Here is a 15,048-nt window from a genome sequence, read left to right as displayed (position 1 = left end):
GAAACGAGGATGATGAAGCTTTTGACCAAGCCATACTTCGAGGAATGAAGTTAGATTCCGTTACGGAAAAGAGACGAGGCTATAGTTGTTTTCGTTCTGCACTTAGATCGAAAGCAATCCCGATCGATTCTCAAATCTAAGGAAATGTCCCGCGACGGCCGTAATGAGAGGATTCGATCCTCTAAATAATTGTCTCTAAGATAAATTGTGCTATCCATTACGTAATGCTCTCAATCGAACGCTTGGAGTTGCTTATCTCCGCTTTGTGTACTGACTCAAGTCTCTGTCGACACTATTCATGGCACTGCGCGAAGTACACGAGTCATTACACCGACATTGACTGATGTTCCTAATCTCCAAAATTTGGTGGGGGGTCTATTCCCATTTTTCGAACGTTACCCTTTTGGATGGATTTGACGACTACCGCTCAAGACCAAGCCGAAACATAACATACGAGGAAAATTCATCTTCGAGAAGTCAAGAGAAGACGCCCAATTTCTGAAGAGTCCCCTCCAACATTTAAAGTCTGGCTATTATATAGTGGAGTCCGAAGCAGTAGCTAAGCACATTTATCGTCACCCTCGGTCGACTCTGCCCTCTCGAGGTAGTACATGTTGAAAAGGTGGCTGATAGGTAATCAGTAACTTTGGAACCGATGCTTACAAATTCACAATATGAATACCGAAAACCCAAATAGTTAACAGCTCAGGCAATCCATCATGTAAACATTGACAACTCAAATGATCGACCAACTCAAAGAATCAACCACATGATTAATCGGCAACATTTAGCTGATAATTCAGTAACCTGATCGAATTACAAAAATATCATTTTTAGGTATAGTTTCACCTTTTCCATATTTTTCAGACAAAAAAAGTGTCATCACATCTCACGGAAACAATCAAATACCCCCTAAGAAATTAATCAAATGCCTTCTAGAGATGTAACAAGCTTATCGATCCAATTCGAGAGTACACAAAGATTTCACATACCATCATTGAAACTCACCTTCATTTTACTAGAAAAACTAAACAAAATTCACACCCATCAACCAAGCAAGTCAAAAACAATAAGTAGATCAATCTAACTTAGGCTTGTTTGGTTTAGCTTTTGCAAGGGCCTTTGGGCTCTCCAAAGTAGCCGAGAAAAATACAAAATGTTTGGCAAGTATTTTTAAGACTCCTATGGCCTAATACTAGCATTTTGAATGCTGAAAGCCCAATGCAAGTATGGTCTTACTTTAAGTTTTCAACATTTTGGAAATGCAAGTCCACTGTTCATCTATCCACTATTCATCTTCTTCCCCGTTCATTCACGACCGTTTGTCTTTCCCAATCCACTGCCTAAGAATCGGGCTTCTCTGGCGACCACCACCGCTGCTTGGGGGTTGCGTGTCCCAACAACCATCACCTAGGGTGGCGTGACCCATGACTAAAGCGACACTGCTTAAGTGCACGACCTTAGGCCACTAGAGCTCTGTTTGTTTGTGTTTCTTTTTATGTTTTTGAACATTTTTTCTGTTTTTTTGTTCTCGGGAACAAAAAGGAACAAACGCGTTTGGGTGCGTTTTGTTCCTTTTTTGTTCTTTTGTTTCCGGGAACAAAAAGAAACATAAATAAGAAACAACAAATTTGTGTTTCTTATTTCGAAACACATTTGAAGAACACTTTTCTTTTTTCTTCTTCTTCTTTTTTTCTTTCGCCGGTCGCCGGCCTCGGCCATGACCGCGATCGGCCGACGAGGGCCGGCGGCTCGCCTGGGATCACGGCGAGGCCGAGCCTCATTGTAGCCGGGCGAGGGTCGGCTCACCTTGGCCGGGCGAGCTCGAGCTCGCCCAAATCGGGCGAGGTGAGCTCGCCCAACGGCCGGTGAGGCTCGGCCTCGCCAGGGCCACCGCCAGCGGCGCTCGCCGGCCAAGGCGAGGCCGACCTCGCCGGGCGGGCGAGCTCGATCTCACCCAAATCCGGCGAGGCCGAGCTCGCCCGCCTACGGCGAGGCTCGGCCTCGAGGGCCGGCGAGCCTCGCCATGGCCGGGCGAGGCCGCCGCCCCTCGTCGGCCGGGCCGGCCATGGCGAGGCGGCGACCGGCCAAAAGAAGAAAAAAAGAAAAAGGAAAAAGAAAAAGAAAAAGAAGAAAAAAATAGAAAAAATAAAAGAAATAAAAAAATACAAATTTACCAAACGTGTTTCGTTTATTTTTTATTCCCGAACAAGTTTACCAAACGCGTTTTTTGTTCAAAAATTGTTCCCCGGAACAGAAACACTTTTTTCTATTTTTGTTCCCCCGGAACAATTTTTAAACAAACGCAAACAAACGCACCCTAGATTTGGCCATTCAACAGTTGACCAGCAACCAACCTCCACTGGATTTAACTTTCAGATTAAAAAAAGAAGAAGCAAAACCCTTTTATAAATGTGAGTTTTATCGAATGGTATTTACACCAAAATTATTTTCCAATGCTATTTAAAATTACAATTTACCCGACGATACAACATTTTGAAAAACTCATTTACCTTAAAGGTATTTGTATTTTCCCAAAACCATTTCCCCAAAGTTGAACAAAAAACGGGCCATTAGTCTTTAGAGTTTTCACTTGCTAGAAAAATGACTTGAGCAAATGAAAGTTATAATTACCTTTAAAGCAAATCAAGAACATAATTTTAACTCAATTTTTTTAAGCAACAAAACTAGTTTGATAAGATGAAGAGGAATCCAATAATTCACCTTGTAAACACTTGAAATATCAAATTAGAAGCTTTAAAAATACCAATGCGAGGTTACTTAGAAGATTGGAAAGTAAAAGACGACAAAGAAGTTGAAGACTTGAAGCATGTCGAAATGGATTTTCATGACCAAATGGGATGTATTTAGCAACTTACATGAGGTATAAAAGCATAAGAACAATTAATCAAAAGTTAACCACTGGAATACCACCCTTTCCACATGGGAAAGGAGAAGTAGAATATTCAAATCCCCATCTTTTCAAGAGGAGTTGACGTGGAAACGATTTAATTTCAGGAATAAATTTCGATTCTCACACCCGCAAAAAAGTTCGAGAGAGAGAGTGATAGGGTATGAGTATAGTATAACCGACCAAAAAAAAAAAAAACAAGAGTTAAAAGTAATGATGGCTTAGGTTGAAAATACATGATGGTGGATGAAAAAGAAGAAGTGATTAAATTACCAAAATATTTAGTAAAATCAGTACACAAATAAGAAAATCAGTGTCCATACTGATAATTCAGAAAAATATTTTGAATCCACTAAGACCTACCATTTGTCCGATACATAATCTCAGAGAGTATTAGTCTTCATTAACAACTATTGTGGCATTACGCATTTTATCACCACTTTAAATTAACCAACCCAGTGCCAAATATTTATTAATATAACCCTAACGGAATCCCTTTCGAAAACTATAAATAAAACAAATAAAATTACATTTTGAATCCCTTGCGTACCACAACATTATTATAATCTATTTGAAATTTCAACTCGTGATATTTATCACACTCATTTCCTTTATATTAATTGATGTGGGAGTTTCCAAATGTCGCAACTATCAGCCCTCGGTCCACGAGAGAAACGTGCGGCCCTGTCCATTCGTCACCTCTTAGTTGCGACTCGAACTTCACCGCGTCCAAGGTTTCTTTTTCATTACACGAAAGTATCCCCACGGATGTTCTAGCGTGAAAAACGACCGAGAAAACAAGATACAAAACCTGAAAGCATGAGGCGGAAAAGAAAAAAACAAAAACCCACGTTTTTCTCGCGTTTTTGCCGTCCACACGGCGTGCCATCCGCGTTTCGGTAATCCGCATATAAAATCAGCCGTCGGTCTCTTCTTTCTCATTGTCCAACTTCCGGTGTCAGTCACCACCTCTCCCCCAATCATCATCATCATCATCATCATCATCATCATCATCATCTTCAACTTCATCTTCTTCTCCAATTCAGTGCTCCTTCACCCATGTCCATGTCCAGTTCTTTCGCTGCTTTGGCCATGTACGCCACTGAGGTCGGTCGTCCTCTCTCTCTCTCTCTCTCTGGGTTACAGAAATCTTTGATGGGTAATGATAGGGTTTTTTGCAGGTTCGTGCAGTTTCGGACGGCAAAAGAAGCAAAGCGGGCGATGACAATGGGAGGGATCCTCATGGGGTGCGCTCGTCGCGGCTCCAACCGGTTTCGTCTTCAGCTCCAAGAGTCGCGGAGAACGAGCCATTGAGAAGCTCGCCTTACCTCTCCGAGAAGCAGAGCATGCCGCCGCGGTTGGCCCCTCAGTTTGATGGGCTCAACTGCTTCGAGACCATCGTCCGTCGATGACCGCCGATCGCTGTATGATGCTTCTTCTTGTATACGTCCATTTAGCAGTTAGTTTAGAGTTCTTTCCTTGCGTCGTTGCAGATTTTGTGCCTTCATATATGTCTGGTAAATCCTGAATTAAGATGCAAATATACACGAAAGTAGTTTAGGAGTTCGGCTACTGCTAGTAATTTCTGTCGTCTTGTTGCAGTTATAGTTCCCAGTTGCGTGCGTCGATTCTGTGCCGAGATTGGCACCTGTCTTTTTTAATTTAACTTGTCAAACGATTGATTGATGATGAAATCGTATTTACCTGAGCTAACGTGCATGTTGTGTCACGTCATATTGGTTATACATTTTATACTATGGTAGCCGTTGCATAAATGTGGTTTTGTATGCCATTGGCCCATTGCTAGCTCGACTCTTGGATGTAATGGTGGATAACATTGCAATCATTAATTATATGGTCTCATCTTCGGTACAAAGTACCTCCTTGTGGCTAGCAATTTTTCTATGTAGTCAGTAAATTTCAATGAGAAAAATCGCTTTTCATGAATAAAAAAAAAAAATCAATGATTTCTCCATAGATGATTGATTCCCGCGCATGACACAAAACAAGAGCAAATTTAATTATATCAATAATTGTTGTTTTTCCCATGCAATTTCAAGTTTTGATAAGGAAATGTAACTCTCAAGCTTTCAACAATCTAGTACTCTTTCATGTGCCGACACCTTTCTAGTGTACGAAAAAGGTAAACAGTACATGCCGAGTGGCATGTATCAGCTAATGAATGTATCAACTAATGATAAGCAACTTTTTTTCCTTCACTACTGTTCGCAATTTTTCATAGGTCAGCATGCACTTATGCGTAAATAGTAATTTTCCCATTTTAATTATAAATTCGAATGTCAAAAATTTTATGTCCACATATCTCTACCGAATAGTAATAGCCTTTCCTTATCATGTGAGAAAACGTAACCCAATCTGACGATGAGCATTCCATCTAAATTTGGAGTTTCAAGATTCCTACGAAATGATGAAAAGGCCATCCAACCCTCGAAAAAAGATGTGATCGAAAGTCAAATAACTCAGAAGGCAGGTTCTGACTAGCCTTTAGAAAATAACGTATAGGTCGTACCAAAATCGACATAAGCATGCATGTCATGTCTTTTCCTCTTTTCTTATCTCGACATTTCCGAATGATTGGTCCCCCTCCCCCGCATCTCGAAACAAGTGTTCGAATGCATGGACTGACTTTTTAACAACATCAAATTTTAGTTGGGAAAGACCCCCAATCATTAGATTTAATCACTGTCGTCATTTCTCTCCAACTTTCTCCTAAGGTAAATAGAAACCGGTAAATCAACAGCAAAGTTGGTAAATTAATAATAATAAGAATAATAATTAAACGTGAATTACCGATTCAAGTTAGAGCTGTGTTCTCAAAATTAGTAAATTTAGTAAATTCGAATTTTATGCAAAAGAGATGTCGGCAAGGTAGTTAAAAAGATTGCTAATTTTCAAACAACAAAAAAAAGAATCGGGTAATTTCATGAAAATGCTGCGAAGAAGTCACAAATCCTTTTCTTTTGCCTGATACATTCTTTAACTTACCAACGCGTACTAAAGTTTGCGGACACGGAAAAAAAAGGAACCCTGATTCTTTAGCGCCAAGCAAAAGAAATCTACTTACCGTGCAAATTATTTTTCCATTTTGATGGGAAAAAAAAAAAAACTTTAACAAAATGCCTTTTTCTTAAAAAGAAAGAAATCGGGCGTCGACTATAAATCTTCTACGTAGGGTGACGTAGCTGCCCCTCACGTGCGTCGCGTGACCTCAATCAGTCCCATCACCGTATATACATACATACAAACATTACCTCCAATCCAATCCACACACGCCAACACACCGCCATTTCTATTCAAACTCTCTTTCTCTCTCTCTCTCTTCCTTCTCCTCCTCCGTCGCCTCCATGATTCAAAAACCGTGCGCTCCTCCTCATCCTCCGCCGCCGCCGGGCCGCGCCGCTCCCGACGGGAACCCCTTCGATTCGCTCCCCGACGCCCTCCTCCTGCTCATCTTCTCCAAAATCGCCGACCTCAACGCCCTCGTCGTCTGCTCCTCCGTCTGCCGGCGCTTCCGCCTCGTCGTCCCCCAGGTCGACGCCCTCTCCCTCCCCCTCGACTACTTCGACCGCCGGGGTGGCTCCTCCGCCCGGAGGAACCCCGCTCGCGCCCTGAAGCGGATCCTCCAGAGCTTCCGCGCCAGGCTGGTCGGGTCAAGGTCGTCGGCCTCGGTCTGCTGCTCCAGCGGCCGCGTCGCCCCGTACGGCGAGCTCTCGCACCTCAAGTACCGGTTTCGCGAGCTCGGAGATCTCCGCGTGGAGCTCCGGAACTCCACGAGGTCGCGCGGCGACGATGCGGCTCGCGGCTCCCTCACCTGGTGGAAAGCCGTCTTCGGATCCCGGCTCGAGACCTGCGTCGTGCTCTCGGCGGCGTCGATTTGCAGGACCTCGGCCGGCGCCCCCGGGGGCGGCGGCGGCGGCGGCGGCGGAGTCAGGGAGAGGATCAGCGAGTCCGACCTGAAGTCGATCCTCGAGACGACGAGGTGCTCGCTCGTGAGCGCGTCGTTTAGGCTCGTCTACTTCGTCCCTCGCGACCACGGGGGGCTCCGGAGCGTCGTGGTCTCGGACGACGCCGGGAGGGGGAAGCTGTGCATGGGAGAGGAAGAGCTGGCGAGCTTCAACGGGAGCTCGTCCGCGAAGGGGAGCTCCGCGGAGGAACTGAGGTCGCAGAGGCTGAGGAGCCTGAGAGGCCCTCTCCGAGTGAGCGTGTGGTACGTTCCCGTCCTGGATCTGCCGGCGAGCGGCCGCCGCATGAAGCGAGTGAAGATCGCCGCGGCTCGAAGGGCGGACGACGATCGGGAGATCGCGATGGAGAAGGACGCCGAGCTGTTGATCGGCGCTTTCGGCGGAGACGAGGAGAGAGGGAAGGCGTGCGACGAAGCTGTGGTGGAGATGATGAGAAGCAGCCAAAAGAAGGGGTACGAGTTGAGGATTCCGCGCTGCTTGGACTAGGGGGACGACGATTCAGTCGATCATCCACCTTCACTTGACCAAGTCAACGGCGGATCGAATCCACTCCAGGTTCAAATCATTTCCTTCATCGCGACCCGTTCGATTCTCAATCGTTCCTCGAAATATTTCGATAGCCGCCTGCTGTTCCCGCCGCCACGAAGATTTGTCTTGTCGTCGTCGTCGTAGCGTAGCGTGATATCGTTGATTTTTATTTTTTATTTTTCGTTCTTTTCTATAAGAGCTTTTGTGTTATAAAGTTTTGAAATGGTAATATAATGTAGATTGGTGTGGAAGAATATTCTCTTTTCTCATGGGAGGGAAGGTTCTTTGAACGCTCCCTCTCTTTTTCTCTATGTCACGGTAGTGCTTATCTTGACGTGCGATGCACATTAACTATAGTATCTATATGTCTGTATCACGGTCAGGAGGCTTTCAAGGCTTGATGTACCGACATATGATCTAAGGGAACCGAATAAGTCTTCAACTACCAAAGACCTAAGATTTCATGAAAATGCATTTTAGATATTGTTTATATTTAATGAAATAGATCGAGGTCTTGTATTTAACGGGGAAGATGGTTGTTGGGGAGATTGAAATTAATTGGGAGGCCTCATGTATAAACAAGGGTACGCATTCCTTCTTTGTATCATCTAGCATTCAAGCATTAGAATTACGTTTAGGCATCCAAACAAGAGCCAAAGGGAACCCAAGTGCCGCACGGTTCGCAAGCCCAAGCATTGGCCCGCAACATATATGTGAATGTAAACCACTCTCCTGTGAATTTTAAGCCAAGGGAAAATTGAGTTGAACCAAAATTATCTCGGAAGTGATAGGAAAAAGTAAGAAATTTTTTTAAATCTATTGCATTGATATCAATTTAATCATTAACTTTTTAATTTGATCAATTTTGTTTATAAAAATTTCATGTTTTTGTCAATCGAGTCGTCTAGCTAATTTAGGCTATAAATTACTAACGTGAATGTCATTATCAATGCCAACATGGACATTTATTTTTATCTTCTTTCTTTCTTTTTCTTTCTCTTCTCTTTCTATCGGTGCCCAGCATACGACATGGCTAACAAGGATTGGCCTCACCAAATCTGGCTAGGTTGGTCCTCACCCTCGCCTAGGCGTGGCCTAACGAGGCAAATCCTCATCGACCACAAAAAAAACGAAAAAAAAAACTAAAAGTAGAATTAAAAGAAAAAGTCCACGTCAATGCTAGTTATACTACATAGGATAATCAACGTCCACGTTAATAATTTTCGACCTATATTGACTAAATGGATTCAATTGGCAAAATGCGAAAAAGTTTATGACTCAACTAATTAAATTGAAAAGGTTTTAGATTGAATTAGCTCTATGACTTTTTTGATACTTTTTGTCGAGTGAGAGTTAGGTGTCTTTTTGTGTGATACTAGAAAATTGGAGCCGAAGTTATCCTTTGAATGAGAATCGATGCTTCTTCTTTGTGAAAATGATCTGTCGACTTTCGCGAGTCTTCCATTCATTCTGTCATCGAAGGTTCAAATAGCAAAGTACTTTTGAGACATCCACATGGCAATAGGAAAATAATAGCAGACTTTAAGTTTCATTTGTTTAGCGAAAAATTATGATTTAGGAAAAAATTTCTTAAAAAATTCTCTTGTAATAATTAACAAACGAAAAATATTTTCATCATCCATGAAGATACTTAGAAATAAATTATTGTCTATAATGAAAAAAATTTCATTAACTAATTATTTCAAATTATACAAGCAATTTTTTCTAAAAATATTTCTGAGATAATTCATTTTATAAAAGCCTTAGTCTTTCGTCCGATTCCGCATCGAATGTTAAAGGATTGTTATCGTAATGTTTTTACCTAGTCGGCGGGGTCGAGTTGTTTGACCCTGACCGGAAACTTTTGACGACCGATCTCATGTTGTTGGTCGATCGCTTAGGCCCCGTTTGTTTGCACTTCTTTTTTTGTTTTTAAACAGCTTTTTCTATTTTTTGTTCCAGGAACAAAAAAAAAGAAACGTTGCTTGGGTGCGTTTGCCTTTTTGTTCTTTTGTTCCCGTGAACAAAAAGAAACAGAAACGAAACACCAATTTTGTGTTTTCGTTTTCGAACACAAATGAGAAACACTTTTTTTTCTTTTCTTTTTCTCTTATTTTCTTGTTCTTCTTTCTTTTGGCCGGTCGCCGCCTCGGCCATGGCCGGCGATCGGCCGACGAGGGTCGGCGGCCTCGCCCCACGGCGAGGCTCGCTAGGCCCGGCGAGGCCGACGTCGCCGTCCCCGGCGAGGCCGAGGCTCGCCAGAAGCCGGGCGAGGCCGACTCGCGCCGGCCCGGGCGAGCCTCGATCTCGCCAGATCCGCGAGGCCGGCTCGCCCGCCCGCCGGGCGAGCTCGGCTCCCACGGATCAAGGCGAGGCCGACTACGCAGCCGGCCCGGGCGAGCTCGATCTCGCCAGATCCCGCCTCGAGCTCGCCAGCCTGGGCGAGGCCGAGCCGCCAACGGCCGGCGAGCCTCGGCTCGCTCGGCGGTGGCTCGACGAGGCCGCGCCGCCTCGCCGGGCGAGCCGCCCTCGCCAAAAGAAGAAAAAAATGAAAAAGAAAAAAAAAAAAAAAGGAAAAATAAGAAAAAAATAGAAAAATAAAAGAAATAAAAAATTATCAAAATTTACCAAACATGTTTCGTTTATTTTTTATTCCCGGAACAAGTTTACTAAACGCGTATTTTTGTTCAAAAATTGTTCCCGAGCGTAAATACTTTTTCTATTTCTCGTTCCGGAACAATTTTTAAACGTAAAACACAACCAAACGCGCCCTTAGTGGCAATCACTTTCAAATAAGACATTCAAATACTGACATCTTCTGACAAAAAAAAAGAAATACTGACACCCCTTATAAATCAGCTTTGCATATTCATCCTTCTTGGTCCAAAAGTTAAGCAATTTCATTTTCAAAGACTGCGAAAGACTTCAAATGCCCATTGCCCTCCTGTTAGAGTCCTTTCTCATGTTTAATTTGAGCATTGCTTGAAACTTCTTTCTGTTTCGAATTCTAAGCTGACGCAATACTTCTTGTACTATCGTGATATTATCTTGGATTTATCTCTCCAGAAAAACACTTTGTTCTCCTGCTATCAAATTTAAAAGAAAAGATTTAAAGCGATTTGTCAAAATCTTTGAAATAATTTTATGCTCAAATTGAACAACCTAATTGGGCGTTTGTGCTTTGGGAGATACGAAAAGCAAGGACCAATTTTGCAAAAGTTTTGAGAGATAGGAACTTGAGAAACAAGAAATTGAGAAGGAAAAAAGGATTATCCCCTAAGGAATGGAAGCCATCGAACAGCAGTGAGTTGAAGATGAACGTGAATTCCACAATAATTTATTTTTAATCTTTTTTAATGCCATCTTGAGCAATTTTACCACAAATTTAGTCACTTCAGTTCGCCAACAATTGAAGGTGCCTGTTAATGGAATTCTCCCGAGAATCCGATCCTCCATAAATCACACGATCGCACCATCGAGTGACGTGGGCTCGTGCGATACTAACTGCTAACTGAGCTTTATCTAGTCCACGATAGATAAGAATTCACAAGTACTTTTTCGCTTTATATATGAGAATGCAAAAATGTAGAAAAAAGAAACAAAACATAAAATTGATACATGCAGAGCTTGTACACTGTCGAGACCAATAATCTCAACTATAGTACAAAATTAGACCCAAGAAAAACTACAGTACAAAAACATCTATAAATATACATATACATACATATACATATACACATATATATATATACATGCATACATATATGTGTGTGTATATTTCTAAAAGTGAAGATAGAATGTTTCATGGTCTTTTTGTGGAATGTCTTCCTTTTCAATCTCTCCTCCTCCTCCTTAGCCGAATGGGCAATCCTCCTCTCATCTTGAGGAGCAACGACAGCGTGTAGGGCGGATCCGCCATCCTCCTCGCGCTCTCGCCTCCGTCCTCTGCCGCCGGTAAAACCTCGAACTCCGCCATCACGGCGGCTGCCACGGACTTCATCTGCACGTACGCCATCTCCTTCCCCAGGCACATTCTGGGCCCACAGTGGAACACCGGGTACTTCCACTGGTCGGACGGCCTAAACCGCACGCTCTGGCCGTCGCCGTCGCCGTCCCCGCCGTCCAGCCACCTCTCGGGCTTGAACTCCCTGCAATCCGGGCCCCACACCTCCTCGCTCCTCCCCACCGCGTAGGCCGAGTAGTCGGCGAACCACCCCTTCCCCACACGGGTCCCGTCGGGCAGCACGTCGTCGTTCACCGTCAATCTCGAGTTGATCGGAACCGGCGGGAACAGCCGCATTGACTCGGTCACCGCCGCGTGCAGGTAGTGGAGGCTCTTCAGCTCGTCGTAGCTGAAGATCTTCACCTCCGACGTTGTTGCCGCCTCCGCCGCAGCTGCCGACGATAGCTCTTTGAGGATTTCGCGCTCGCACGACGGGTGCGCGGCGATCAGCCAGAAGAACCAGGTCAACGCCGTCGATGTCGTGTCCTTGCCTGCGAGAACGAAGCTTATGACGATGTCTCGCAGGAACTTCCTCTTCTCCTTCAGGTCTCGGAACTCCAGATCGGCGCTCGATGACATGAACCTCGACAGCAGATCTCGATCGCGGCTCGTCTCGTCGCTGTTCTCTCGTCCGGTCGCCGATTCGAGTTGTTCCTCTTTCGATCTGATGACCTCCATCGCGAACTCGTTGATCACTCTTATGTTCGATTTGAACCGTTTCTCCGACCCGATATTGAAGAATCGCTTCAATTTCCACAGAACAGGCAGGGGCGAAATGAACCGCGACGAGCAGTTCTCGACCGCCTCGTCGAAAGCTTTGACGAAAGCCGAATTGCGGCCGGAGATCCCCCACGCTTCTCCCGCGGCGGCGAAACAGTTAGGATCGACGCTGAACGCGACGCTGCAGATGTTGTCGAAGGAGAACCTCTGCAGCGCCTCCTGAGGTCGACGACCCTGCCTCGTCGGAGGCCCTGGACAGGAAGGGGAGGAGGCGGTCGGAGATCTCGCGGCCGACGGTCTCCGAGATGAACTGCTTGAGCGACCTGGTGGTGAATTCGTGGCTGGCGATCTTGCGCTGGAGGGACCAGAGGTGCCCGTCGACGGCGAAGATGCCGTCGCCGAGGAGCTCGCGGAGGACGGCGTGGTAGCGGGAGCCCTTGACGTAGTTGGGGAAGTTGGAGGAGAGGAGGTGCTGGAGGTTGACGGGGTTGAGGTGCAGACCCCGCGGAGAGGCCGAGGAAGGCGTGGACGCGGAGGGTCGAGGAGGGGGTCCGCGACAGCATGTCGGCGACCCAGTCGTGGAAGCGGTGGCGGTTGCGGAGGAAGCCGACGACGTTGCCGATGAAGGGGTGCGACTCCGGGCATGGGGTCTCGGCGGGGCCGCCGGGGGCGGGGGAGGCGGCGGAGCGCGAGAGGCGAAGAAGAGGAAGAGGAGGAAGGACGGAGCAGAGAGAGAGGGTGAGGGGGTCGAGGTCCAGCATCTTCTGGCGGTCTGGTTCCGCCGGCTTCCGGTGGGCCACTTAATTATAGAAATAAAAATTGCAAAAAAAAAACACTTACGAAAGCCTTGAGGACTACATTTAAAAATAAATAAATAAACTTCAGAACTAGCTGCCGTCTTAAAAAAAAGAAAAGAATACTATAATCTTCAATTTTCTCAACTTTTATATACATATATACTAAGTATATGAAAAACATAATTTTCTTCCTTTTTGCTATATTAATATAATTTAGCTACTTAATTATACTCATAAGTCGTTTGAATCATATAATTCGAGCTCAATCTCAAGCCTCAACTTTGAAATATATAGACACCATGTTACCTTAAATCGATCGCCAAATATAATTGCCGAACATGCCTAATGAGGTGTCAATTTTAATGTATTGCAAAAAGTTTCAAATATATAAAATTTTGAAGAACGTGCATTGCAAGATTTAGCAAAAGCAAATGGGCACAAATCATCAATAACTTAAATTATATTTATTGTAACACATTTACTCTAATTTTGTTTTAATGATACATTTACGATATATTTCCCATTTGTTAAAGTTCTACCGACAAGAACCCAAGAGTTGTTTTTGCTAAAAATCATCTAACAAAATATTGATGGAAGATAATGTGTCACGTAAAAAAAAGATTTAAGATAAATATGTCATGATGGATATAGTTTGGGATTTTTGATATTATAAGAAAATTCAAAATAAATGCACCCGATGGATATAATTTGGGATATTTTGTGATTTTTTTTTTTTTAAAAAGCAAAAGGATTAGCGTGTAAAAATTCTGTAAAAAGAAAAAAATCATAACGACATATTCAGTATGACAAAAACAAAAATCGATCCATTTGTCTCGACAACTTTAAATATTACTACGCTTTCCCGCCCGAAGTCGCCAGAACCAGAAGCAGCGACTCTCTTATACTGAACAGTCTCCATCTCTTCTTCTTCAATCGGGAGGGAGGGGAAGGGTTGGATCCGTCGCGAGTCGGTCTTGTCTCCATTTGCCCCCCAATTCCAGCCGCAAAACTGCTGAGCAGGTGATGATGATTCCCTTTTCTCCGACGCATGTCGTCGCGCTCTCGCTTCCCGAGCCGCCGAATCGATTTCGATGCCGAATCGCGCTCTCGATACGCTTCGTTTCATCTAGCGGCATTCGTCTGATTCGGCGGCATTTCTCGTTCCCAATTTTCTGTGCGATTTTTATGGAGTCTGGTGTTCTGCATTGGGCAGCGAAAGGGTTTTTTTTTGGGGGGATGTTGTAGAACCCACATGGCAAGCATTGGCCTTGAGGGCATCAATTGTCAAAAGTAGACAAATTCTGTCGTGGGTACTCGCTCGATTGATGAATGAAACAGAGATATTAACACCCACCCCATTCAGTTGTGAGAAATGCTTGGTTTTTTTGCTCATTTTTCGCCCAAAAAGTAAAGGGAAAATATCGAGCTGGGATTTTTTATGCAGAATGCTGTCTAGACATGTCTTCGAAACCGTGACAGTTCTCTTCTAGCAGAACTTGTTTGATATTGCCAGTAGGATCATCTTACTCTTTGGCTGTGTGATGGCATTTAGAAAATGTATGTCTTTTTACTTACTCATTCTCGAGTCAGAAGCCAGCTCCATTCCCCTTAATGAATTCAGGTTCGCTGGCCGCCTGGCCATTCAGACTCTTGAATTGCAAGTTGCCTTGGCGATTGATCTCTTGTGGGTTGGACGGGCATATCTGGCGTTGTCCTTTCATTCTCTTTTCTTAGTGACAGTATATTGTGAAAGATAATTGTTATACTCCTATCACTTGGCATCTATTAGTGTTCTCCTTGTTAGCTAGCCGCTGCAAATGTAATGCTGCCCCATGGACCACTGAGTCGTTCGGTAATGGATGTTTATATTACATAGTTTGGGACATACTAGATGTGATTCTCATATCTCAGTGATGATAGACGTCATACATCTGTTAGGTTTTTCCATGTTGTCTAGGATCACAGGACTATGCTCCAAACAATTTTCTCTGGGTGCACAACTCGAGCTTTAGTGGGAGTAATACTTTCTATTTCTAGATACTTGCTGATTTGAATAATCAGTGTGCTTTCAGACTAGGAAACTTGTTCATTTGCACAGCACAGCAT

The 15,048-nt window shown here is 44.3% G+C and overlaps 3 protein-coding genes across 3 annotated transcripts; 2 read left to right on the top strand and 1 right to left on the bottom strand.

Moving 5' to 3' along the window:
* The first annotated feature begins 3,869 nt into the window (after positions 1 to 3,869).
* On the top strand, positions 3,870 to 4,408 carry LOC108955641. The gene is made up of 2 exons (XM_018863730.2): positions 3,870 to 4,018; positions 4,093 to 4,408. The coding sequence occupies exons 1-2, from the start codon at positions 3,971 to 3,973 to the stop codon at positions 4,321 to 4,323; spliced, it is 279 nt and encodes a 92-aa protein (XP_018719275.2). The 5' UTR covers positions 3,870 to 3,970; the 3' UTR covers positions 4,324 to 4,408.
* Positions 4,409 to 6,276: 1,868 nt separating this feature from the next.
* LOC104423476 (F-box protein At5g46170-like) lies at positions 6,277 to 7,380 on the top strand. Its single transcript, XM_010035962.2, has one exon. The coding sequence runs from the start codon at positions 6,277 to 6,279 to the stop codon at positions 7,378 to 7,380; it is 1,104 nt and encodes a 367-aa protein (XP_010034264.2).
* A 3,628-nt stretch (positions 7,381 to 11,008) lies between these two features.
* LOC104423475 (cytochrome P450 94A2) lies at positions 11,009 to 12,843 on the bottom strand (the record flags this gene model as incomplete). Its single annotated transcript, XM_010035961.3, is given in 3 exon segments — positions 11,009 to 12,368; positions 12,370 to 12,639; positions 12,641 to 12,843. Coding segments are annotated over 3 exon segments (1,587 nt in total), but the record flags the coding sequence as incomplete, so codon positions are not given.
* Between the last annotated feature and the right edge of the window lie 2,205 nt (positions 12,844 to 15,048).

The sequence above is a fragment of the Eucalyptus grandis genome, chromosome 10 (genome assembly GCF_016545825.1).
Source record: "Eucalyptus grandis isolate ANBG69807.140 chromosome 10, ASM1654582v1, whole genome shotgun sequence".
Lineage (NCBI taxonomy): Eukaryota > Viridiplantae > Streptophyta > Magnoliopsida > Myrtales > Myrtaceae > Eucalyptus > Eucalyptus grandis.
Note: the sequence above shows the minus strand (reverse complement) of the source record. Positions and strands in the feature narration are given on the sequence as shown.

Bases quoted from the DNA above. Each gene is read 5' to 3' on its own strand.
- LOC104423476 (XM_010035962.2), top strand. From the start codon at position 6,277: ATGATTCAAAAACCGTGCGCTCCTCCTCATCCTCCGCCGCCGCCGGGC.
- LOC108955641 (XM_018863730.2), top strand. From the start codon at position 3,971: ATGTCCATGTCCAGTTCTTTCGCTGCTTTGGCCATGTACGCCACTGAG. The intron at 4,019-4,092 runs GTCGGTCGTCCT...GGTTTTTTGCAG, and splicing joins TGGCCATGTACGCCACTGAG to GTTCGTGCAGTTTCGGACGG.